At 41.7% G+C, this 24,929-nt stretch overlaps 1 protein-coding gene across 1 annotated transcript in view; it reads left to right on the top strand.

The window, feature by feature from the left end:
• Positions 1–3,395: 3,395 nt before the first annotated feature.
• The window catches only part of LOC134349471 (sestrin-3-like), a 133,920-nt gene continuing 112,386 nt past the window's right edge, over positions 3,396–24,929 (top strand). Inside the window, exon 1 of the mRNA XM_063053831.1 lies at positions 3,396–3,767. Within this exon, the coding sequence (XP_062909901.1) occupies positions 3,663–3,767 (105 nt within the window). The 5' untranslated portion in view covers positions 3,396–3,662. The remainder of the gene's footprint in view (positions 3,768–24,929) is intronic.

The raw sequence follows: 24,929 nt of genomic DNA on the forward strand, positions 1-24,929 counted from the left end.
TGAAAGGGCAGAAGTTCAAAGGAGATCTGAGGGATAAGTGGTGGTTATCTGACACATGCTGCTAAGGGAGATGGTAGAGACAGATGTAACAATAAAGGCTAAAAATTATTTGTATTGGAAAGGCGTGGGAGGATTGGGCCTTGTGGTAAACCATATATATATGTTGTAACTGGGTTACCTGTCTGGACACGCCCCTCTGCTGACTGCTCCGGTGACTCCTCCCATAGACCCCTGAATAAAGGCGATTGCACCCTGCTCCTCCCCCTCAGTCCAGGGGCAGATACTCAACATGATGGAGGTCACATTTTACTGCTAATAAAAGCCTTTCAGTATTTACTCTACTTCCAGTCTTTTGGAGTTATTGATGGTACATCAGGCCTAATGTAAGCAAATGAGATTAAGGACAGGCATCATGGACAAGGTAGGCTGTACAATACTATGATTCTATAATACCAGTGTAGTGGGCCAAATCTCAAATAACATTAAGTCAGGGTAAAGGAAGGAGGTAGAGAGCCCAGAAGGATTTTGTCATGACTACAAAATTTCCCTCAATGTCAGTAAAATAAAAAAGCTGGTCATTGATTTCAAGAAGCAGCAGAACAATGCCCCTGTTTATATTAATAGTGCTGAGGTAAAGATGACAAATAACTTAAAGTTCCTAAGTGTAACCATCACCAATAGCTTTTCCTGGTCCAATCACTATGTCCAAGGAAGCTCATCTGCATCTACTTCCTCAGAAAGCTAAGGAAATTTGGCATGTCCCTATTGATGCTCACCAAATTTTATAGATGCACCATAGAGAGCAGTCTGCCCAGATGCATCACAGCTTGGTATGGCAACTGCTCTGCCCAAGCCAGCAAGAAACTGCAGAGAGTTATGGGCAAAAAAACTAACCTTTTCTCCATGAATCTGTCTATACTTCTCACTGGTTGAAAAAAAAACAGGTTAACAAAATCAAAGAGCACTCCCAACCCAGGCATTCTGTCTTCAGTCTCCTCCCATTGTGCAGAAGATGCAAAAGCCCAAAAGCATGTCCCACGCTCAAGGACAGCTTCTATTCCAATGCTATATGACTATTGAATAGACCTGTGCATGATATGTTGGAGCCTAGTTGCCTCAGTCTACTTTCTCATGGCCTTATTGTCTACCTGTACCGCACTTTCTCTGTAACAGTATATTTTACCTTCTGTTTTTTTTCTTGATGTGAGGTGATCTGCTTGGATGGCATGCAAAACAAAGATTTCACTGTACATTGGTACACATGACAGTCATAAACCAATGACCAGTTCCTAGCCTAGGACCATTCAAAATGGAGAAGCAACATTTGGGGTTGTATTGAGATCCTTGACTCCATGTGATTTGTGCACAGAATTCTCAGAATCAGAATCAGGTTTATTATCACCGGCATATGTCATGAAATTTGTTAACTTAGCAGCAGCAGTTCAATGCAATACATAATATAGAACAAAAAAAAGTAAATCAATTACAGTATATATTGAATAGATCAAAAATGGTGCAAAAAACAGAAATTATATATATTAAAAAAGTGAGGTAGTGTTCAAGGGTTCAATGTTCATTTAGGAATCGGATGGCTGAGGGGAAGAAGCTGTTCCTGAATCGCTGATTGTGTTGGTGGAAGGAGTTCATCACTCCCAAACTCTGCCTCAAAACCAGATTGGAAGCGAGTTGTCCTTACTCCCAATGACAAGATCCATTACCCACAATGGATCTTGGAAATATCTTGTAATTGAAAATTGACCTGATGTTCTCATTTATTTTAAGATCAATCAAAATGTTTGGTATCTTGCCCACACTATTTAATTGCTGTTTAAACTTTGGTAAAGTCTAAGACATGTTTAGAAACATCACACCTGCTTTCACAAAAAAATGTGTACTGGGAAAAATACTTTTCTTGCATTCTGCAAAAAAGTAGATAGACACACTGATAATTATAGGTGGATTTAAAACTCAGCATTCGGCCAGTATTCCGAGGTGTTGGGACAACTGTGCAACCAAATCTCTGTTTTAGTTGCGTTTGGGTGTTCTGGATCCATTGACAAGGCGGAGCCAGACTGTCTAGCTTTGAAAGCAAATGCTGGGTCTGCTTCTTGACATCTGATTGTTGTCAGCTTGGATAAAGACTTCTTACCCCTCCGATTGGATATTCGGACGTTTGCGCTGACATCACTCTGTTGCTGGGTGGAAAACTGCTGGGTCAAAACTTGTTTGTTTTGCAGAGATTTGCCTAATTTAACTATTGAATAAAAACTTTATGTGACACACTTAACATCTGCTGTGTGGACATGTATTTTTAAAGAGAGGAACTCCTTTAAGTTATAGCAAACTCTGACGTCCAATTAATGAACTATAATAAATACTATGGTGCTGTAACCGATTTCCACGACCTTCGATAGTGTAGTAGCATATTATAATTTGCCGATTAGAGTACACACATTGGTTGCACAATTACAATGTGATTGCACAGAGGTGCATTAAGATTGGCGTTGTTTTCTAACACGATTTTGTTTTCAGCTTAACAAAAATCGTTAAACCAATGTGTAACTTTCTGCCCTTTGCTTTATCAAACATTTTGCCCTGGCAGCCGCTGTTATTTGGAATGTGAATTCGGCAGGAGCGGTTATCCAGGGTTGTGACGTTTCAGGAGGAGCGGGCACTCGGTGCTTGGAACACGCCACCAGCTGAGCGAAGGAATTGACCACAGTGGGATATCGCTTGCAAAAGTAGTACATTTTATATTTAATAGTCGTTTATGATCAATTTGGTTGAATGGACAAATGTATGCAAAAGCCATGTACAGCTGACGATCATCCTGAAGGAAAACAGAGAGAAACTTAAAGAGTCTATTTTAAAGGTCTTTTAATTGAAGGAAATGCAACCTCCCTCTCCGAGTTTTCGCTACTTAACATTTTTACCTATTGGTGCAATTGTAGGCAATCAGCGCATGCAGATCTTCATATATCACAAACACATTAAACAAACCAACATCAAATAATTAACAAAGGTAATTTTCCCCGTTGTCTTATTTTTGGGCAAAACATACATGTTTTACTATTTCACTACAAATAACTAAGTGATTGGACCGAAGCTGTGAATGGGACAAGGCGGTTGGTTAATGAAAGGGGCTGCGTAATTGGCTCTATGTTAATAAGGATCATCACAGCGAAAGACGATTGGTCGAAGGGTGGGCGTTGATTTAATATCTAGAAAGGTATTGGTTATAACTGCGTAAATTTATTTGTTAAAGATTGAGCACAATGATTGGCTATATTAACGGCAGCTAGCTATAGTAGTATGATGATTGGTAGAGATGTTAACCGAAGCGATGTTGTGCAATGATAGGTCAGTGGACTGGCAACTGGTAACGGTCTAATGTAATGATTGGTCAGGAGGTAAGCAATTTGGTTACAGTGGCGAAAATTGCTACATTAACCTCATTAGAAAGAGGCGGCTGATGGGGTTGAGAATGGATTAGTTGATGTAGTTTTTTCGTTGGAGTTGAGGAAGATCGGCAAGTCCTGGTATTGTGGTCATTACATGAAAGGAACTGAGTATGTGCTAATTTTTCCATTGACTCAGGCGCACATGGAATGCTCATTACACCGACCGTCTTAACAAAGTGACCCTTCAAACCCTGTGTGACAATGTTCATATCTACAACTTGCAAAGAAAACGGGAATGCAATGAATTCGGAAAAGCTTTCCACTGATTACATGATCTGCACCAACTGCCGGAAAGTTCGTCGCAAGGTAACTTTAGTGCAGCTGGCAAGTTTTAAAGAAAAATAGAATTTAGTTTTTGGGGTATATGGCTCGGGAAAAGGGGAGTGTGCTTTTATCGTGTTATATGTGTTTTTGTTAATGTTCCTACACTTTTTCCTTTTAAAGAAAACATTTACCTTGGGCACTTTGGTATTAACAGTATGATTTAAATATGTAAATAGTCATGTTTGTAAGTTGTTTATAAAGCAGCGGTCCAGAACAGGATTAGTGTGAGTTAAGAGTTTCATTGTAGGTTTTTTTTGCATTATAAATTTATACTTGCAGGATAGTTTAATATGACGAGGAATGGTTCTCGTATTGAAACTGTGGGCTAGACCTTGATTCGTGCATGTCTTTGGCTTCCTCCTATCGGCTGGTGAGGATGTCAATCAAAGTTGTTTTTTCCAAACTCCGTCGGCTGGACTCAATAAATCCTATATCTTTTGACACTCTACATTTCGCAAAAATAATGCAGGTGAAGAATTTCAGAGGTACAACAAGCCGATTTAAAAAAAAATATAGATGATGTACAATTGCTGGGCTTTTTTTGGCAGAACATACTTGTAATCCCCACCCTGACTTTCCGATCCGAGGTGGGCTTAATATCGTTTCGGACAGTTTATCAATTGATTCCTTTTTATCATTGGAATATATTATCTTTAATGGGTTCATTTCAAATATGTCAAATTCCACTCCGGAATGTCCCAGTGTTCGCTTCAGTTTTATTCGTTAATCCATTAACTGGGACCAGCCGCGGCCACCGGTTTAGGCAAACTACGCTTCTGTTACCGTTGCGGCTCGTAAGTAACCCCTGGTCACAAATCCGAAGAGTTCACTAGCGATCAGGCTCATTAACTGTACCTGTTATTCCATTGTTCAAGCATTTAGATGCCCCGTATATGCTGACGTTCAGAATCAGATCTTGCAAACCGTACGGTGAGCTTTTCCTGTGGTCAGTTTGCTGTCGGTGAATATCATCCTACACCAGGGCGCAAGAAATGCGTTCGGATGTTTGCTCTGTTTATGGAGACGGGGCATCTCTGTGACTTTTGGTTTTAAAACTAAGCAGTATTTCAAATCAAACCGAACTTGCTGCAACCTTCCTTCTCCCCTTTTCCTGACGGCCTCGAGTGTAGTACTTTCTCCAAAGCGTAATAATATAAAGACAAACTGTGATAATGGCATCGATCAGAAGGGCTGTAGATGGTGTTAGTACTCAGCAGGTCAGGTAGCATTGGTGGGGAGGGAAATACAGTTAACTTTTCAGGTCACTGACCTTTCATCAGTTCAAAGTAAATTTATTACCAAAGTACCACGTACAATCCTGAGATTCATTTTCTCGCGGGCATACTCAGTAAATCTGTAATGGAATAATAACGATAACAGATTAAAGAAAGACCGCACAACTTGGATGTTCAACCAGAGTGCAAAACAAAACAGAAAAAAAGAAACAATGATAAATAAGTAAACAATAAATATCAAGAGCATGAAATGAAGAGTCACAGATTGTGGGAACAGTTCAGTGATGGGTTCAAGAGCCTGATGGTTGAGGGGTAATAACTGTTCTAGAACCCTGGTGGTGTGAGTCCTGAGGCTCCTGTACCTTCTTCCCAATGGCAGCAGCGAGAAGAGAGCATGACCTGGGTGGTGGGGGTCCCTGATGATGGATGCTGCTTTCCTGTGATAGCATTGCATGTAGACGTGCTCAATGGTGGATGGGGGTCTTTACCCATGATGGACTGCACTGGGCTTTATCTGTTACTTTTTGTAACATTTTCTGTTAAAGGTGTGTCCATACCAGGCTGTGATGCAGCTAGTCAATTATAGGCATCCCTTAGTCTCATTGACCATGGATTTGTGCCTTGGAAGGTTTCCAGGGTGCAGGCCTGGGCAAAGTTGTATGGAAGACCAGCAGTTGCCCATGCTGCAAGTCTCCCCTCTCCACGCCACTGATGTTGTCCAAGGGAAGGGCACTAGGGCCAATACAGCTTGGCACTGGTGTTGTCGCAGAGCAGTGTGTGGTTAAGTGCCTTGCTCAAGGACACAACACACTGCCTCAGCTGAGGCTCGAACTAGCGACCTTCAGATCACTAGAGCGACGCCTTAACCACTTGGCCATGTACCGGTCAATATACTCCGCACTACAGACCTGTAGAAGCTTGTCAAAGTTTTAGATGTCATGCCAAATTTTTGCAAATTTTGAAGAAGTAGAGGTGCTGCTGTGCTTTCTTTGTAATTGCAAGGTCTAGGACAGGTTCTTCAAAATAATAACACTGAGGAATTTAAAGTTGCTGACCCTCTCCTCCTCTGATCCTCCGATGAGGACTGGCTCATGGACCACTGCTTTCCTTCTGAAGTCAATAATCAGCTCCTTGGTTTTGCTGGCATTGAGTGAGAGGTTGTTGTTAAGGCACCACTCAGTGAGACTTTCAACCTCCCACCTAAATGCTGATTTCATCACCACCTTTGATTTGGCCTATGTTGTCAGCAAACTTGAACATAATATGGAGCTGTGCTTGACCAATCAGTCATAGGTGTAAGGCAGAGCTAATCAACATCCTTTTAAAAAAAATTTATTTTGTTTATACTTTGAGCCCTTGGTGAGAAAATTCAGCTCTCTAGCATCCGCTGCCTTGTGGCTGTACCCACTCATGGAAAAGGCTTCAGGAGTAAACGACAAAGAAGAATGCAGAGCTGGAGCCCCTAAGGCAGTCGGATGTTGAATTCTGTGCTCACTGGCGACTTCTGCAACGCTGCTGGTGCCAAACTCTATCGGTCTCCGCTAATCTCTTGGGTTCATCAGCTGCATGGAGAGGGCGAGCCTGCTGTATGGGCAACAGCTTGCTCTCCATATCGTACTGCACTGCTTTGCTTAACGACAACGTACACAGCGAGGGTGCAGCATCCACGGCCGATCTCGACCAACAGAGGACCCCTTCTAGAGCGATTAGAACTTACATTTTCTTGCATTGTCTCTCCCCTCCCCCCTCTTCTCACCCCCCCACCCCCCACCCCCACCAGCCAGTTAGTTTGTATAAACTCACCATTGTTCTCCAGTGCTCTTGGTCCTCTGCCACATTTGGGAAATGCTTACAGACTTGCTGATTCAGCAAGCAAATTTATTAAGACTGTTCAGCAGCCTGGCTGAAGTGGAAAAATTGAGGTGTTCTTCAGAGAGTGATTTGATTTCCACAGTTTGGCTGTTTTGGTACTGTTTTGTGAGAGTTGTTGCTCCTTGTGTTTTGTCATGATTGTTGTCCTGGTCTGAGAGCTCACAAGGAAAGCATGACCACTTGGCATGACTCTTGAAGTGTTTTTTTAAACAAAATTGCACAACTCACCTAGTTTCTAATATACTTTCTTATTGGAGAACTTGATAGCATGAATATTTTGTTTGGTAGAACAGTATCATATGTCATTAGTTGCTGTTTGAGGAATGTTTTCCCTGGTTTCCATGTCCAACTGAGATCTTGGTCTTAGTAAAACTCATCTCCAAGCTCATGGTTGACTGAGCTGCAGTGACCCCCTGCTCGCTCTCCTTCTCTGAAACTTTGATGACATCCCCAAATCACTGAAAAAATGCTATCTATTAATTCAGGTAAAATCCTCTGGATCCATCGACAGTCAGGCTGAAAGGTTATGTATCCCATGATCATCCAAAATTTCATCCTTTTACACACATTTCCTTTGTTCAACCCATCACTTCATCAGCCTTCTCTGCTACTCCCTTTTACATTTCCAGTGAACAGCCTTTGACTGGAAATGCTAACTGTTATCACTTTCCACAGATACTACTTGACCATCTGAGTTCTTCCAGCTTTTCTCTTTTTGTTTGGGCAAACCAATGCCTTCAAATTTTTTTAGGAGAATGTTTGTAGTATTGAGGCGCTGTTAGTGCTGAATAAGTTCTGGTGGGAAGCCCGCTAGTTCCAATCTGACACCATGTACCTGAACGATATGCTCTATTCTATGCTCTGTCATAGGAAGAACCTTTCAAAAGGACAGGGAATCCAGTTCAAGGATATTCTTAATCTTTGTGGTGTGTGGAAATTAATGGTCCCACTGGCTTTGGGAGTCAAAGCCACAACCATTCAAAGTGGAAAAAGAGCATCTTAGAAGGTAGTGGGTGCCTTGAGCCTCTAATATGGAAACGTGGAGGCCACTCAGAAACAGTAGAAAATGTGAACATCATTAGTTTCACCTCCTCCTGCCCCAAATTTGTTGTCAATCATCACCAAACTGCCGAATTAGCAGATCCTAACATGGAACCTGCATGCTACCACTGATCCCATCCAACTGGAATGGAAATGTTGTACTCTACTCCTGGTGCCTAGGTATAGTAATTACATGTGCTTTTTGTGCAGTAATTAGTGGAATATCTGCAGGCTGATCAGTTTTGTGGTGACAGGTGATACATAAATGCGAATAGAAGGTAAAAATTTTAAATGTCGATAAACATCCTTGGTGTCCTGCTTTCATTTGTTCTTTGCAGATATGTCTTTTGTTACAGATGTGAACCATCTAAGGTTAAATTTTATGGTTCTTGGTACTTTTTAAGATGGTAAATGAAGTTTTTGTTCCAGGCTTTTATTGGATTTGTACATTTGAAACTAAAGTAGGCAACTCTGCCTCTTCATATTATCTGCTGTCTAAGAAGATCACAGCTAATGAAATTTTCTCCATATCTTTAATGTCTTTGGGTGTTAAAGGACAAAAATCAATTAATCTCAGGTTTAAAATGATCAAACAGCTTAGCATCATTCTTCATTTTGTAGAAGAGAGAACTGGACCACCACCATCCTCTGTATGGAGTGTTTGACTCCTGTACAAACAGGCCCCTGTATTTCTGTAGACGATAGCACCTGATTCTACAAACCTAAACATTCTAGAAGTAACTTTCTCTGTATCCCCTTAGTTCCTATTAATGTTTTAAAACTGGTATCGAATGATGCCATTTCTTTCTAAATTCTAGGGAATTCTGCAATATCTTTGGAAATTTATCATCATAATGTGATGCTTGGAATTCACTTTGACATTACAATATCTTTTGAATCAAATGGTTGCAGATAATTTATGCTGTATAGCTGTATAACAATTCTATCCCTGGACTTCAGGGATGTCCTTGTTTGAATGGTGTAGAATGTGTTTATTCTGGCAACATCATAATTTATCTACTATAAATTTTTCTACTTTGATTCTTTTCTACAAACTGGACATCTTTCCTTTAATGCCAGGGGCCACTTTTCCATTTACTATACTGACTGTTCTAAGATACTATCAATTCACAGATCTTGGAAGGTTTTGTTCTGAAGGCTCAGTACTTTAGGCATCAAACGCTGCAGGAGGTCATACATTCTCCTTTGTTTGAAAGAGCATTCTGTCTCACTGTCCTTGTCTTTGTTCATTGTCCTAATTTTTTTTCCCACTGTGCCTGTTTAACTCCATGTCCTGCTTTAAAAAGCTCACTAGATGCCTCTCTGCCTGCCCCATTCCCTTCAAAAAAATTGGTACAGCAAATTTAGTCATTTGAAATTCATGTTGGCTATCATGGTTGTCTTTCCCTATAGTTCTGTATATAATTTCCCTTGAGTGAAAATCTAATTCCCCTTTTAAATAAATGACCACTGGAGGAAAAATTGTGCTGCCGGAACTCAGTGGGTCATAGGTGGGAAGAAATTCAACATTTCAAGTTGAAACCCTGCATCAGCCCTTTTTTTTTGTTACTGATTTGATTCTGTCTCCATCACCCTTTGCAGCTCAGTACCAGATTCTTGAAAGTGAGCCCATAGATTGTGGGAGCAGTTCAGTGATGGGACAGGTGAAGTTATCCTCACTGGTTCAAGAGATGGATGGTTGAGGGGTGATAGTTCCTGAAACTGGTGGTGTGGGTCCTGAGGCTCCTGTACGTTCTTCCTGATGGTAGTAGCAAGAAGGGAACACTGGCCTGGGTGGTGGGCATCCTTGATGGATGCTGCTTTCCTGTGACAGCACTCCCAATATTTACTCTGTCAATCCCTGTTTTTTTTAAAAGTCTTGCATGTGAGGCCACCCCTCGTTCTTCTAAACTTTAGAGCAAAGAAGCTCAGCTCACTCAGTCTTACTTCATAAAACACACCTGTTGAGGACCACTCTGGTGAATCTTTGCTGCATTCCCTCTTGTACCAAGCTCATCTTTTTCAGGTCACTCTTGTTCACTCTTTGTTTTCCTTCTCGTTCTCTGGTTTTCTTGAAATCTGATCGAAATCTGTTATGTTCTTGATCATCATCTAACAAATCTGTTAACTGCTTATGCTCAAAGAACAGCTCAGCTTTTCAAATTGAACATGGCAGTTTAAATTTCTTATCCAAAGTCAGAGTTTCTTGTCATATGCACAAGTACATGTATGCACAGATGCAATAAAAAAAACTTGCAGCAGCATCTCGGGCACGTAGAATCATATACGCAGCATTCATGAGAAAAACATAAATTAATCATAAATTTTAGTAGTCAACATGATAATGGTGCTGCTAAACTGTAGTAATTAAGGTTTTGCTTTTTGGTTCAATGGATGAAGGGAAGCAGCTGTTGAGCTATTCAGTGGGGGGATGTGTGGAGAGTTTCAATACCCATTCTAGGCCTTTCATGTCCTTCCTCAAATTGAAGTGGCCACAATTAGATTCAGTACTCTAGTCATGGTCTAAATAGAGCTTTATAGAGATTTGTCTTCAAAGTTCAAAGTAAATTTATTATCAAAGAACATGTATGTCACCATATACCACCCTGAGATTCATTTTCTAGTGGGTATACTCAGTAATGCATAATTGAATAATAAACTAAAAGTATCAATGAAAGATTGCACCAACTGGATGTTCCACCAGTGAGCAAATGACAACAAGCTGTTCAAATACAAAAAGAAAGGGAGAAGTGGGGGGCAGAGAAAAAGCAATAATTATTGAGAACATGAGATGAAGAGTCCTTGAAAATGAGTCCATAGTTTGAGGGAACAGTTCAGTGATGGGCTAAGTGAAATTGAACGAAGTTATCCCCTTTGGTTCAAGAGCCTGATGGTTGAAGGGTAATAACTGTTCCTGAACCTGGTGATGTGGGTGCTGAGGCTCCTGTACCTTCTTTCTGATGGTAATAGCGAGAGGTGAGCATGACCTGGGTGCTGGGGGTCCCTGATGATGGATGCTGCTTTCCTATGACAACACTCGATGTAGATATACTCAATAGTTGGGAGAGCTTTACCTGTGATGGACCTGCCATATTCATTACTTTTTGCAGAATTTTCCATTCAAGGGTATTGGTGTTTCCATACCAGTCTGTGATGCAACCTTCCTCCTCTTTAAGTGTTGTGTCTAAAATTTGTGATGTGCCTAAAATGTGGTGGTTGGGGGTGGTGGTGGGTGAGGTACCCCAGGGGAGAGGATCCTTTCAACTTTGGTTGAAAGCTTTAGCTCCGAAATTAACCTATTTTGAATTTTTATTTTAGACTTGAATTGCAGTTGTGATCCTGACAAGATAATTATTAAAATAATGTAACTGAGTAAAAGTTTGACAATGCCAAGTCAGCTGGATATTATCACGGGGTGGCAGGGTGGTGCTGTTACCTTTTTGTTCTCAATATGGAGATTTGATCCTGATCTCTGTTGCTTCCTGTGGCCACATTGGTTTTCTCTCACATCCCACAGATTTGCTTCTCGGTCAGTGGCCAGTGTAAGTGACTCTTCAAGTTTAATTGCAAAAAGAATCGAATGGGAGTTGAGCATTTTAGAGGGAATATTGAAGTAGGAACAGGGGAATGGAGCTAATAGGATTACTGACATGAGCCAAATTGTCCGCTTCTGTGTTGTAAGATAATATCAACCTTTTCAGTGTTTTGTTTTGAATGTTTAATAGTTGAAAAGTTGGCATGTTACTGTTACTCCACCAATCATAGTTTTGAAAAGATATTTTGCATTATAAAGTAGATAAGTCACAAGGCAGTTTTTAAAATTGTAGTAATCCCAAACCTGTTTGTTTACTGAACTGCAGAAGGAAGTGAGAAAGCTGAGCAAGTAAATTTGCATTCAGCAGGAGAAGGATGTTTGCGCACTCTGGCTGTAGGAGCAGCTACTCAAAGGCTTGATCTGGCCTTTCCTGCTCTCTTTTCCCTATTGTTATTTCTAATCACTAGTTTACGCTGGTGATTTTTGTCAACAATGGATGATCGAGTTGAATTCTGCCAAGCATGTGATTACTTCTGCAGCTAAACCACTGCAAGCCCATCATGAATGCCACTGGATTCAAAAGCCACCTCTTATTCTGGCCCACACTGCAGCAGAACATGTGGATCCTGGATCGGCCTCTGTAGTCACCCGGGAACCCAATTATAGACAAGCCTCGGGCAAACTTGCTGGGGAAATGGAATTTGTACAGCATCAATTCTAATTCCATTTAGCTGGAGAACAAAACTGTGAACATTATAAATGACTTCCTATTATAGAATGCAGTTTACCATTAATGCCCCCCCCATTGTGTAGTATATTCATCTATTCATCTCTGGATGTCGACGCACATAAAATACAGTGTCTCATTGTGCTACTGGGTTGTAAATCTCAAAGTTGCAATGCCAACTTCAAAAATAAGATGACCTGTTGGAATCTATCTTTTTAATGTTTTGAACAAAGCCAGGATTTAATTTCAGTGAATAACAGATTCTAAACAATGTCCATGCATATTGCCCTAGTTTTGTGAGTCAAATAACTGCTGGAGTCTTCCTTCTCAAACTTTTCACTTGAGACAACGGTGTACAGCATGGTTTGAGCTTTGCTCTCTAATTTCCCCCACTATAATGCCCCCCCCATTGTGTAGTATATTCATCTATTCATCTCTGGATGTCGACGCACATAAAATACAGTGTCTCATTGTGCTACTGGGTTGTAAATCTCAAAGTTGCAATGCCAACTTCAAAAATAAGATGACCTGTTGGAATTGGCATGGGATTTGACCACTAAAATATAACGCTCACCTTGTACGTGAAGTGCGCACTATAGGCTGAGAGTGTAGCCTGGGTCTAGTCTGCAGGTGGGAGAGGAAAGGGTGTTAGTTTAGCTAATGGCTATCAGCAGGAACTGATTATTGAATGATTAACATGTGGATGGTATGGGGTGGGACTGGCAGAGATTAGCAATTATGCATTTATATGTAAAGTTGTAGCACCATTATTGGCTGTTTTTGTTCAAAGTAAAATTTATTATCAGAGTACATACGTGTCACCACAAACATCCCTGAGGTCCTTTTTCTGCGGGCATACTTAGCAAATCTATAGAACAGTAACTGTAAACAGGATCAATGAACAGCCAACTCTACAAATGCAAATATAAATAAATAACGAGCATGAAATAACTAGATAAAGAGTGCTTCAAGGGAGACAATGGGTTGTGGGAACACCTGAGGTAGAATGAGTGTTGTTATCCCCTTTCGTTCAAGAGCCTGATGGTTGAGGGGTAGTAACTGTTCTTGGACCTGGTGGTGTGAGTCCTGAGGCTGTTGTACCTTCTACCTGATGGCAGCAGAGAGAAATAGCATGACCTGGGTGGTGAGGATCTTTGATGATAGATGCTGATTTTACGTGGCAACGTTTCATGTGGCTGTGCTCAATGGTTTGCAAAGAGAAATCAGGAAATAGCTGCTGTGGTAGATGTGAGGTGATTTAGCTGTACTTTCCCTGGTTGGATGTGGACGAAATGAGTCATAAAATGGCTCCACTGCTTGCCACCCACCAGTTCCAAGATAGAGAGATAGAAAGGGTGCAGGGTGAAGGTAGTTGGTACTGCAGGATTGGCTGTGTGGATTTATTGCTAGTGGTGCTTGGCACTAGAACAAACAGAACATCAGGTTTAGGTTTAAAAAAAAACATAGTGATATCCATAATCTCCTTGATTTTTTTTTAACTTTTCACATTTGTGTACCATTTATTGTCTTGGTAGTTAAGTGTATAACCTGGTTCCAGTGATTTTGTAAGTACCCAAGATAGTGTAAGAAGAGAGGAGAACAGATAGTAATAACCTGTCTCATTTGATACTGGTTTGGAATAATCTTAAAGATGGTGAGTTAATGGAGCGGTTCAGGGAATGATTTCCCAAGTTCTAGGGCATGGTAACTGGAGACATGCGACCGTTACTGGAGAGATTACATTTGAGAAGAGGTTAGAATCATCCAAGGACAGATAGGAAAGTGATATGACTGGAGAAGACTAAGTGAGGAGGTATTTGATGTTACCGTTTGAGGTCTGGTGTAATGAGGAACCTGCGATTGTCACAGTTTCTGCCTGACCATGGCCAATTGGAACTTGGAATTGTAGAAATTTACGATCATTCAACCTGTTATCTTAATACTGGTATTAAGTGGTCCTTTAGGTTAATTGAATTTCCCCAACTTTGGTCCCAAGCCCTGTTGAGTATAGCTTTTCACATAGTCATCCAAGTACATTGTAAATGTAAATGCTTTGGTCTCCTTTGCTCTCTCAGGCAATTAAAATGTCTTTTTACAATTCTCCTCTAATCCTCCTATCAGGGAACTTGTCCATGTCCTTATTGCTAAGGAAATGGGTGCATGATATATATCCACTTTAGGCCAATGTAATTTTAGTTCTGCTGAGTGGTGTGTTTCCTCTGTGCTCCCAAAGCACAGCCTTGGTACTCAATACCACCCCGAATGCTCTTCTATTCCATAACTGCTCAAAGTAGAAATGGCAGTGATATTGCACTTGATAGAATCTTTAGCCACATCTTTAAAGTGTTTTCTCTGTCCCCAATGACAGCTTTAGGAGTGTGATGTCGTGTACTGAATCACTAGAGGCTCAAAAATGGGTTGTTGGCCTGACCATTGCCCAGTTTGGGGCCGAGTCTGCTGTTCCCACAGTAGCCCCCTAGTTACCCCACTATCCAGAAAATCAAACTGGTAGAAAGAAAAATGCCGATGCTGGAAACATGAAATCTAAAACAACATGCCAGGTAAACTCAGCCGGTCAACAGAGAGGGAAGCTGTGAATGCTTAGTTTGGAACCTTTCATCAGAACTGAGAAAAACAGTTAGTCTAGGAGCGAAGGAGGTGGGGACGGTGATGGATGGAAGGAACAAAGGGAATTTTGCTGATAGGTGAAGTATTGTTCGGGGTGGGGCGGTGTTAAGCTCCTTTGCATAATGCACTGTTAACACGGTAAGGTGCTCAGAAGGCAAGATTTTACCAATGAAGAAAATTGGCGGAGGGAGGAGAGGAATGGCAGGCAAAACCAACCAGTCCCGATGCAAACAGCAGGTTACTGAGGCTGCAGATGAAAGATGAGCTGTTTTTCCCTGAGTTTTGTAATAATGAGGGAGGCCACGGGCAGGGGAGGTCAAATTGGGAGTGGGGATGCTGAATTCTTGTGACGAGCCACCCAAACCTCTAGGGTCACTCCTGTGAACCAAGTGCGGGTACTCTTTTTTAAAAAGTGACCACCATATAGAGGAGGCCACACTGTTTCCAATCCAATATACAGGCAACCTCCACACTATGGGGGGTTGGCGGAGTTGTGTTCCTGGTAAATTAGATCGGTAATGCAAGGATTTAGGAAACACGAACTGGATTAAAAAGAAAAGTTTTTATTCCCATTTTGTGCACACAGGTTTATAAGTGTGAATTTATTCCATGTCTTGTAGGCTGTGATTTGTGAATTCTGTAAGGATGTATTTCCAGGTGGCAGGTGGAGGGTTCCAGTACTGCGTTTGGTGATTGTTATGGCTGTTGCACAGATACAGCAGCTTAACTTCCTCAAGTAATTAATTTTTATTTAGAGATAACAGATCCAACAAGCCTGTGCCACCCATGTGATCAATTAATCTACTGATGAGTACATCTTTGGAATGTGGGAGGAAATGCATGCGGTCACAGAGGGAACGTACAAACTCCTTGCAGAGAGCACTGGAATTGACCCTGGGTTGTTGGCGTTGTAATAGCACTACATTATCCACTACGTTAGGGCCATCCCAATCGACCACATTATTTCCACCCTTTGTCCCACTCATTGTCCTCTGAATCCTCTCTGTTTTGGGGAAGGATCTCTGTTCTGTAATGTTAACTTATTCTCCCCACAGAAAGAGATTGCTGTCTAACCTGTTCATGCCATCCCTCCACCACCCACACCCACAATGTTCTGCCTTTATCTTTATCTCTAAGATCTACCTAAGAAGAGGTGATGCCTCCATTAAATATACCTTCTGTCTCTTTCAAAGAACCTTGGACTATAACTTTCTAGGTTCTACTAATGTCCTGATATCTTGCGCAAGTTGGGACAAAAGCAGAGTCTTGGGACAAGGAAGAAGATAAAAGGAATTCTCAGATTAGTCTCGACTAGAGGGAATAAAGGGTATTGTAAACCGATGAACTGTGGTATAGGCAGAGTAGGATGAGTTATCAAGAATTAAAATAAAGTTTCTTTAGGAATGGCAGTGAGTTGCAGGACAGGAGCTCATAGTGTTCAGGTATGACACCTGATAACCAACAGACTGATTCAGCATCACACTGATGCAATAAGGTTGGAGGAATAACAGGAACCAATGTCAATTGAATTCATCTTTCCATTTTGTTTTAGTTGAAAGATGTTTTAATCTCATTCGGTGCATTGGTATGAATTAAAAATAATAAATTCTTGAAATCTGCTGTGTTGAATCAGAGGAAACTAATTTGCAGTAAAAATTTGCTTGCTTTTCCCATGGCATAATCCAGATTTGTGTAAACGATAAAATCTGCCCCAAGAGAGAAGATTGAAAAGTTTATTTTATGAAGGAAATTGCTATCAGTGTACTCTTATATAATCCAAACTATATTGGATTGTATATTGTAAGGACTGTAGCAGGTGTGAAATCTAGATGAATTTGTTTTTAAGCTCACATTTAGCTCTTTAAGAGACTTTTGTCATGCTGTGCCTTTCAGAAAGTGATGTACCACATTTAACACTTTCTGAAAGACCCTGTCATGGGAAACAGCAGCCAACTGTTTTGCCCAAATAATATTTTTATATATCTTGTCAAGAACCCTTCAGTCCATTTTTTTTACTCCTTTAGGAATGCTAATTCTCTTGGTCACTGAACAGCAGTCACTTTACTGTATATGCAAAAGAAAAACCAAAAATTTGCTGGGCATCTGGCATATAATACAGTATATAGTTTATTTATAAGGCTGAACCCAACCTAAATTTGACACCAACTAAGCGTGTAGGTTTCACTGGAGGATCCACTGGAGAGCTGCTGAGAGGAAAGAAAATAACTTGGAAAGAAACCCATTGTAAACAGAAAGCGCTTGAACATCTCTTTTATTGTTTATTCTTTGTTGCATATTCGATATTTGAATGATTTAATTGATATGTAGTGTCTCTGGCAATCTGATATTGTATGCCTTGATTGACACTTCTTTTAGCTAGGGTTAACAGAGGCTTGATTTGGAATATGGAATTCTCGCTACCATATTTGAGTTTGGAAATCAGGATTGAGTTTGCTGTCTTATTCAGGTCCGTGTCTGCTCAGGTGCATCAGAAGATTTACTTGCATCTCGAGCGCATAACATGGGGAAACACAATACTCACAAGAGAAACGAAAGATAAATTATTCAAGAAAGAATACAATTGGAACAAAAATAGCAAAGTCGATTGTAGTGCAAAGTCATTGTGCTGTGGGTACCTTGAGGTAGTGATTGGGATTGTGTAGTGGTCCGTGAACCAAATAGTTAGGGAAGTAGTGTACAACTTCAGGCTTTTGTACCTCGGCACAATGTTTGCTGCGAAGGGGTGACAATGCTTGGATGTGGAGATATTTGTTGATGTCTTCCTGAGGCAGAGCCTTAGTCAATACTGCCTGTGACTGGGAGGGTGGGCTGTGATGGTGATGTACTGGACTCATTCCAGTTCTCTCTGCAGTTTCTTGTGTTCACGTGCACACATTCAGGAGCACCACACAAAAGCAGTGTGATCAGTTGAGTCATGTATGATGTTCTCCTAAGGAGTTGTCTATTGCTGGGTCCTCAGACCACTGTAGAGACCAATGCAAGATCCACACATTCTGTTGCAGTGTGGGCAAGAGTAAGAGGTGGTTTTTGAATCCAGTGGCATTCATGCTAGGCTTGCAGTGCTTTATCTGAAGAAGTCGTGTTGGGATAAATGTCGTTTTAAAAAAAAAGCAACACACACACACCTGGTTCCAGGAGCAAAATGTCATGTATGGTGAAAATCTTTTAATTGAAGCTGATTCACTTTCTCCACAGATGCAGCAAGACTTAACAAATATTTAAATGGGAAATACTGGAAGTATTCTTGGAATGGTGCTTTGCTAATATCTATCAATATCAGCAAGTCTGTTTTTCTCCATTAGAATAATGTGTTTTGTTTCATCAATCTCAATGTCAAAGGGGCCAACCGGCACAAACAGAGTCTTGCAATCCAATTTATGGTGGAATTGTCCAAATGTTGAGTTTTCTAAATGGAAAATTAGTGTTGTGCAGGTTTAGCTCAGAGCAGAGGTGCTTATTTCCAGGCTTAAAGCATCCTGGTGAAAAATAGGATCTTTATTTTCCTGAAGGATTTCTGTTTCTGTTAGCATGTATATCATTGTCCTAATTGTTTGATCCAATTTCAGCCTCTGGTCTAAACTAATAACCATTCACAAAGTTGATCAGAATTATTTTCTCTCAGCCTGAAGCAGTGTTTACTTAACGGGTTTTCTTTGCCAGGCTGCTCCAGAACATTCTGCAATCTTTCTAATTATTCTGCATAGTGCGCACAGTTAAGATCGTCTTTATTTTTTGTTTTAGTTCCTTTTCTGCACTCCAAACTGACATCTAGTGAGGATTCACCACTTTTTCTTCCCCTCTGGCTACATAACATGAAAATGGGCCACAAAGATCAGAGGTTTCAAAGACGTCCTGGGAGGAAGCAGGGCAGACCCATTATGCACAATCCTCTCTAGCAGCAACACTTGCTAGACTAAGGAGCAATATCTGTGAGCAGGCTCATTCCCCTCAAGGAAGCTTTGACCTGTGACCTTCTGTAATCTCAAGTATATAGCATCAAGTACATGCTGACATTCCCTTGTTCAGGGTCACGGGCACTTTTCTTTTAAGTCAAGACCATGCCAGGCTGCTGCCATATATTGCAGTTTTCTGCTATATTTGTGGAGGTCATCCAGACTTCATACTGAAGAAGATGTTACCCACTTTTCCTTCAGCCCTCAGGCACAGGCAGAGCAGGCCAGATGTTCCATTATTGCAGCTTCTTGAAAATGCAGGTGTTTAGAGAACAGTATGGTCTCCTCCTCCATTTGTTGTGATCAACATAACATTCCTGTTCTTTTCCCATATCTCTTGGTTTTTGTGTCTGAACATTTATTAATCTGCTTAAGTATATCCGCCATGTCCGTGGCGGGTAATTCCACAAGTTCATCATGTTCTTAATGAAGAAAATTTTCCTGCTTTCTGTCTTAATGTCTTGCCTCATGACCTGATTCTGACCCTTGCTTTGCATCTCTCTAACCATGAAAAATGCCCTCCTTCCTACATGCAACCTGTCAAGTCCTGTCATAATTTTGTACATCACAATATATCTCCAATTTTTGTCTGGAGAAAACAGGTCTAGTTAATCATTCCCTGTACAAGAGTTCCACCATCTCACGATGTAGTTGCACTCTCTGCGGCTAGTGTATCCTTTATCGGGTAAAGACACCAAAATTTGAGCACAGTACGCTCAGGCGTAGTTGTTGATGAGTGGCGTTGAGTTGCTGTCGATTCATGGCGACCCTATGGGTAGTGTAGTATTCCATAGGGTTTTCTTGGTAAGATACAGAAGTAGATCACCAGGCTTTTCTTCCGCACAGATACCGCTGCTGCCAGTTTGGGACATGGCTGGATTCGGACACGGGACCGTCTGCCTCAGTCCAGTGCTGATGCCACTACACCACTGGCCAGTTGGGTGTAGTTAGGCCCGGTTGTAATTTTTATCTTTTACACTCAAAACTTCTTTCATAGAAGGCAGACGTGCCATTTGTCACTTCGGTTCCTTGCTGCACTACACCATTGTTCCTGACAGACCTTTCCGGAAGCTTCCAGCATGTGTGCCTGTCCATAGCCCTGGAGGATCTCCTTGGCCCACTTGCACAAAGAGTGTGTTTCCTGTGGATACTAATCTAGATGCCTCTTACTCTTTGGGAACACTTCATTGAAGCAATCTCATGACAGTGTTGCTTATAAGCAGTGACATCTGAGCCTATAGCTGCAAAGCCTTTGAATAGATATGAGACCGCCAGTTCTGCAATGTGTTATGTTAACAGGGAAAATCCAGCAATATGTTGTTGAGGCCTTGCAATTGAAAGGATCTTAGTGGACATAAAGTGCTCTTTTAACACTCTTTTTAGGAGTTGTAAAACAAATTGTATGTTACTGTCAGAAAACATTATCAAAATAAATGTTAAAATGTCTAGTTCACACAGTGGAGCTAAACAGTCTTTCCAGTGAGCCTAGAGGCAGGGCTGAACTAATGTTGGGACAGGCAGCAAAGACTGCGGCTATAATTTTCTGGGTTCCATCTTTCAGCTCTTTGCGTTAGATTTGTTCTTGTGCAGCTGGGTTGTAAAATTTGTAAGGCAAGTTAGCATAAACTAATAAAGATGGAATAAGCCGGCAAGCAACAGAATAAAATGGGACTGGGGTCAGTGACATTAACAGGGCAAAGGTGGAAGGAAATGCAGAGTGTAATTTTGTTCAAAACGGGTAAGGAAGGGTTATATTGTTAGATGGTGAGAAAATAGTTCTTTCAAGAAAGCAGTTGTTCAAAACTGACTAGCTGCAATACCTATTTTTATTCAAATTGATGCTTGCACTGAAACATGGATAAGGCAATGCATTCAGATCTACCATCCTTCAAATACAGGAAAGGCACACCAGTTGTCAGTTGTAAGATCAGGGTTCATTTCCCACTGCTGTCTGTAAGGAGTTTGTGTGTTTTCCCTGTGACTTCATGGGTTTCCTTCGGGTGGTCCAGTTTCCTCCCCAGTTCCAAATTCTTAGCTTTAGAATTGGTGAGTTGTGGGTGTGCAATTTGGTGCCAGAACTGTGGCGACACTTGTGGGCTGCCCAGCACAATTCTTGCCAATTTGATTTGGCGCAAATGATACATTTCACTGTATTGCAAACATGAGAAAATCTCTGCAGATGCTGGAAATTCAAAGCAGCACACACGCACAATCCTGGAGGAACTCAGCAGGCCAGGCAGCATCTATGGAAAACGGTAAACAGTCGACGTTTTGGGCTGAGACCCTTCCTCGAGACTGGGAGGGGAAAAAAGGTGAGGTCAGAGTAAGAAGGTGTTGGGGGTGGGAAGGAGGGAAGGAAGAAGTACAAGGTGATAGGTGAATCTGGAAGAGGGGGGTGAAGTAAAGAGCTTGGAATGTGGTGAAAGAGAAAAAGGGCTGGAGAAGAGAAAACCTAATACAAGAGGACAAAAGACCATAGAAGAAATGGAAGGAGGAGGAGCACCGGATAGGGGTGATGGGCAAGTAAGGAGATAAGATGAGGAGAGGCAATTACTGGGAGTTTGAGAAATCTCTGTTTATGCCATCAGGTTGGGGGCTACCCAGATGGAATATAAGGTGTTGCTCTTCCAGCCTGAGAGTAGCCCCATTGCTGGAGTAGAGGAGGCTGTGGATTGGTGTGTCTGGATGGAGTGAGTAGTAGTGAAATGGGGTGCTACGAGGAGATGCCACTCCTTCTGGTGAAGCGGTTTCCCAATCTATGTCGATATATAGGAGGCCACACCAGGAGCACTGGATATAGTAAATGACCCCAACATACAGGTTAACTTGGGGGAGTGGGGGAGGGAAAGATGTGCTTGGTGGTGGGATCCCATTGGAGATGGCAAAGGTTACAGAGAGTTGTGTGCTGGATGTGGAAGCTTGTGGGGTCGTGGGTGAGTACAAGGGCCCCTATTCCTGGTTAGGCAGTGTTGATGGTGGAGGAAGGAAAGCCCCTTTCTTTGAAGAAGGCGGATATCTCACTTCATTCCAGAACTAATGAGGTGTCCCCCTTCGAAGAAAGGGGCTTTTCTTTCTCCACTATCAATGCTGCCCTCACCCACACCTCTTCCATTTTGTGTATGTCTGCCCTCACCCCATCCTCATGCTGCCACACCAGGGGTAGGGTTCCTCTTGAAAAAGTATCTGAACAACTACCACCAACAATATCACCTGAAGAACCAGAGGAGTCAACACACACTTGACCACTGTTATATCACCATAAGTAAAGCTTGCTTTGCCATACTACACCCACTTTGGAAAGTCTGATCACCTGGCTCTATTTCTACTCCCAGCGTATATGCAGAGGTTCCTACCTGCTTCAAAAGGGTGACAATCATACCAGTGCCTAAGAAGAGTAAGGTGAGCTGCCTTAATGATTATTGCCCACTGGCACTCACATCTGCTGTGATAGAGTGCTTTGGGAGGTTGGTCATGGCTAGAAACAACTTCTGCCTAATCAAGGACCTGGACCCGTTACAATTTGCCTAACGCCACAGCTGTGGATGCAATTTCACTGGCTCTCCACTCGTCCTTGCTTCACCTGGACCTATGTCAGGCTGCTGTTGATTACAGTTCAGTGTTCAATAAAATAATACTTCAGTTCTAATCAATATGCTCCAAAACCTGAGCTTCCATACGTCCCTCTGCAACTGGATCATTGACTTCCTCACTGGGAGACCACAGTGTATGTGGATCGGAACATCTCCTCCTCACAGATAATCAATACTGGCACATCTCAAGAATGCGTGCTTAGCCAACAGCTCTACTCTGTCTATACCCCTGACTCTGTGGCTAGGCACAGCTCAAATACCATCTATAAATTTGCTGATGACAGCTATTATTGGCAGAATTTCAGATGGTGACGAGGTGAGTACAGAAGCGAGACAGATTGACTGGTGTCACATCAGTGACCTTGCATTCAACATCAGTAAGAACCGGGAATTGATTGTGAGCGTCAGGAAGGGGAAGTCGAGAGAACACACACCAGTCCTCATCGACAGATCAGAAGGTAGCAATTGCAACTTCCTGGGTGTCAACATCTCTGAAGATCTATCCTAGGCCTAACATATTGATGCAATTACAAAGAAGTTACGACAGTGGCGATACTTCATTAGGAGTTTGAGGAGATGGTCTGTCACCAAAGACTCTCTCAATTTTCTACAGGTGTGCCATGGAGAGCATTCTAACTACTTGCATCACTGCCCGCAATGGAACAGCCACTGCACAGATTGGAAAAAGCTGCAGAAAGCTGTAAACTCAGCCAGCTCCATCATGGACACTAGCCTCCCCAGCATTGAGAACACCTTCAGAAGCCGATGCTTCTAAAAGATGGTATCCATCATTCAGCCAAGATGTGCCCTGTTCTCATTGCTACCATCAGGAGGGGGTACAGGAGCCTGAAGGCACACACACAGCATTTCAGAAACAGCTCCTTGCCCTCTGCCACCAAATTTCTGAATGGACAATGAACTCATAAACACTACCTCACTTATTTTCTCTTTTCCATGACTGACTTTTCATATATATATGTACTTTTATTATTACGTTTTTCAATGTACTGATGCTGTACAATAACATTTCCCAACATATGCAGACGATATTAAAACTGATTCTGATTCTTTGCCAGTGATGGTTTATTGTTATCATGTTTCCGTTATGCCCAAAGTTGTTCCAGGACTTGTTCTTAAGTAATGGGAACTAATTTTTAAACTTTGATTGTTGTGTTGAAAGCAGTTACAGACCTAGTGTAGATTGAGTCTAATTAGAGTGTGGAGCTATCATTACTCCTGAATCAATAGCAACTTCTCATGATAAAATCACAATGATTTTCTCCAGCAGTGCTGTCGATGATGGATAGCTAGGCGTGAAATATGCACAAATTAATACCAATCTCTTTCAGCAGTCTAAATGTTTGATTTGATGAGGGATCGTGTCCAGTCACTTCCATCTGGGCAAAAATAATGGTATCTGCATTAATTTAGTCTAGAGGACTATTTTCATGGAACTTGAAAATGATGTTTGTTTTGTTTTGTTAAACGTTAATAACCTCATTGACAACTGTAGGGAAATTTTCTAGTATTACACTGAGTGTTCAACCTAGATAGGCAGGGAGGTGGCACTCTGAGCAGGAGTAAGTCATGGGATAAAGCAGTAGTTAGTAAGAGCAAGAATGGTAATCAAGATAGCCTGGGTTACTGTTAAAGCAGGAAAATAATTCCGTTAAATTGCACTTGTATCAGTGTTCGAGGTTTAACAGAAATAGCTTTGAGGACTTGGATGTCAAGACTGAGACAAGGGCACAACTGGCAGTAAGTCATAAGCACAAGAGATTCTGCAGATGCTAGAAATCCAGAGTAACACACAAAATGCTGGAGGAACTTCCACGGGTCAGGCAGCATGAATTCCTCCAGCATTTTATGTGTGTGTTACAAATGGCAGCTCAATATTCTGGCTTACAGATGCTGTAGACATGACAAGTTCAAGTAAGCCAGGTGATGTGTACTTAGCAGCAGTACTTGGACATGATGTTCTTTGAGGGACCATCCTGTGAGACTACATGGGTAGAACTTGGAAACACGAAAGGGAGGGTCACTCTAGTGGGGCTGTATTAAAGGCTCTCTCAGTAGTCAGTGAGTACTTCAAGAGGCGTGTAGAGAAATTGCTTGTATCTTTAAAAATATTAAGGTTATCTCAGTTGGAGATTTTAATTTCTCTGGTACTGACTGGAATACCTGGACGGGGTGAAATGTATCAGGAAAAGTTTCCTGAGTCAATATGTTAAGGGCTGTGTTCGGGAGAGTGCAGTACTAAAAGAAACCGCACATGCCACAAGCCTACGCTGTCCATCTATACCCATGTGACCACCTCTTGGGGAATGAGGAAGGGCAAGTAACTGAAGTAGCAATCAGGGAGCACCTCAGCTTTGGTGACCATAATCCTATTAGCTTCAACATAGTGATGGCAAAATTTAGGAAAGGTCCACAGGTTAGAGTTCGAAACTGAAGCAGAGCTAATCTTGGCAGATTGAGACAGGATCTAGCGGAGGTCAATCAGGTGAGCATATTCGAAGGGAAGGGGACAAATGGCAAGTGG

Source organism: Mobula hypostoma, chromosome 7, assembly GCF_963921235.1.
Source record: "Mobula hypostoma chromosome 7, sMobHyp1.1, whole genome shotgun sequence".
Taxonomy (NCBI): domain Eukaryota; kingdom Metazoa; phylum Chordata; class Chondrichthyes; order Myliobatiformes; family Myliobatidae; genus Mobula; species Mobula hypostoma.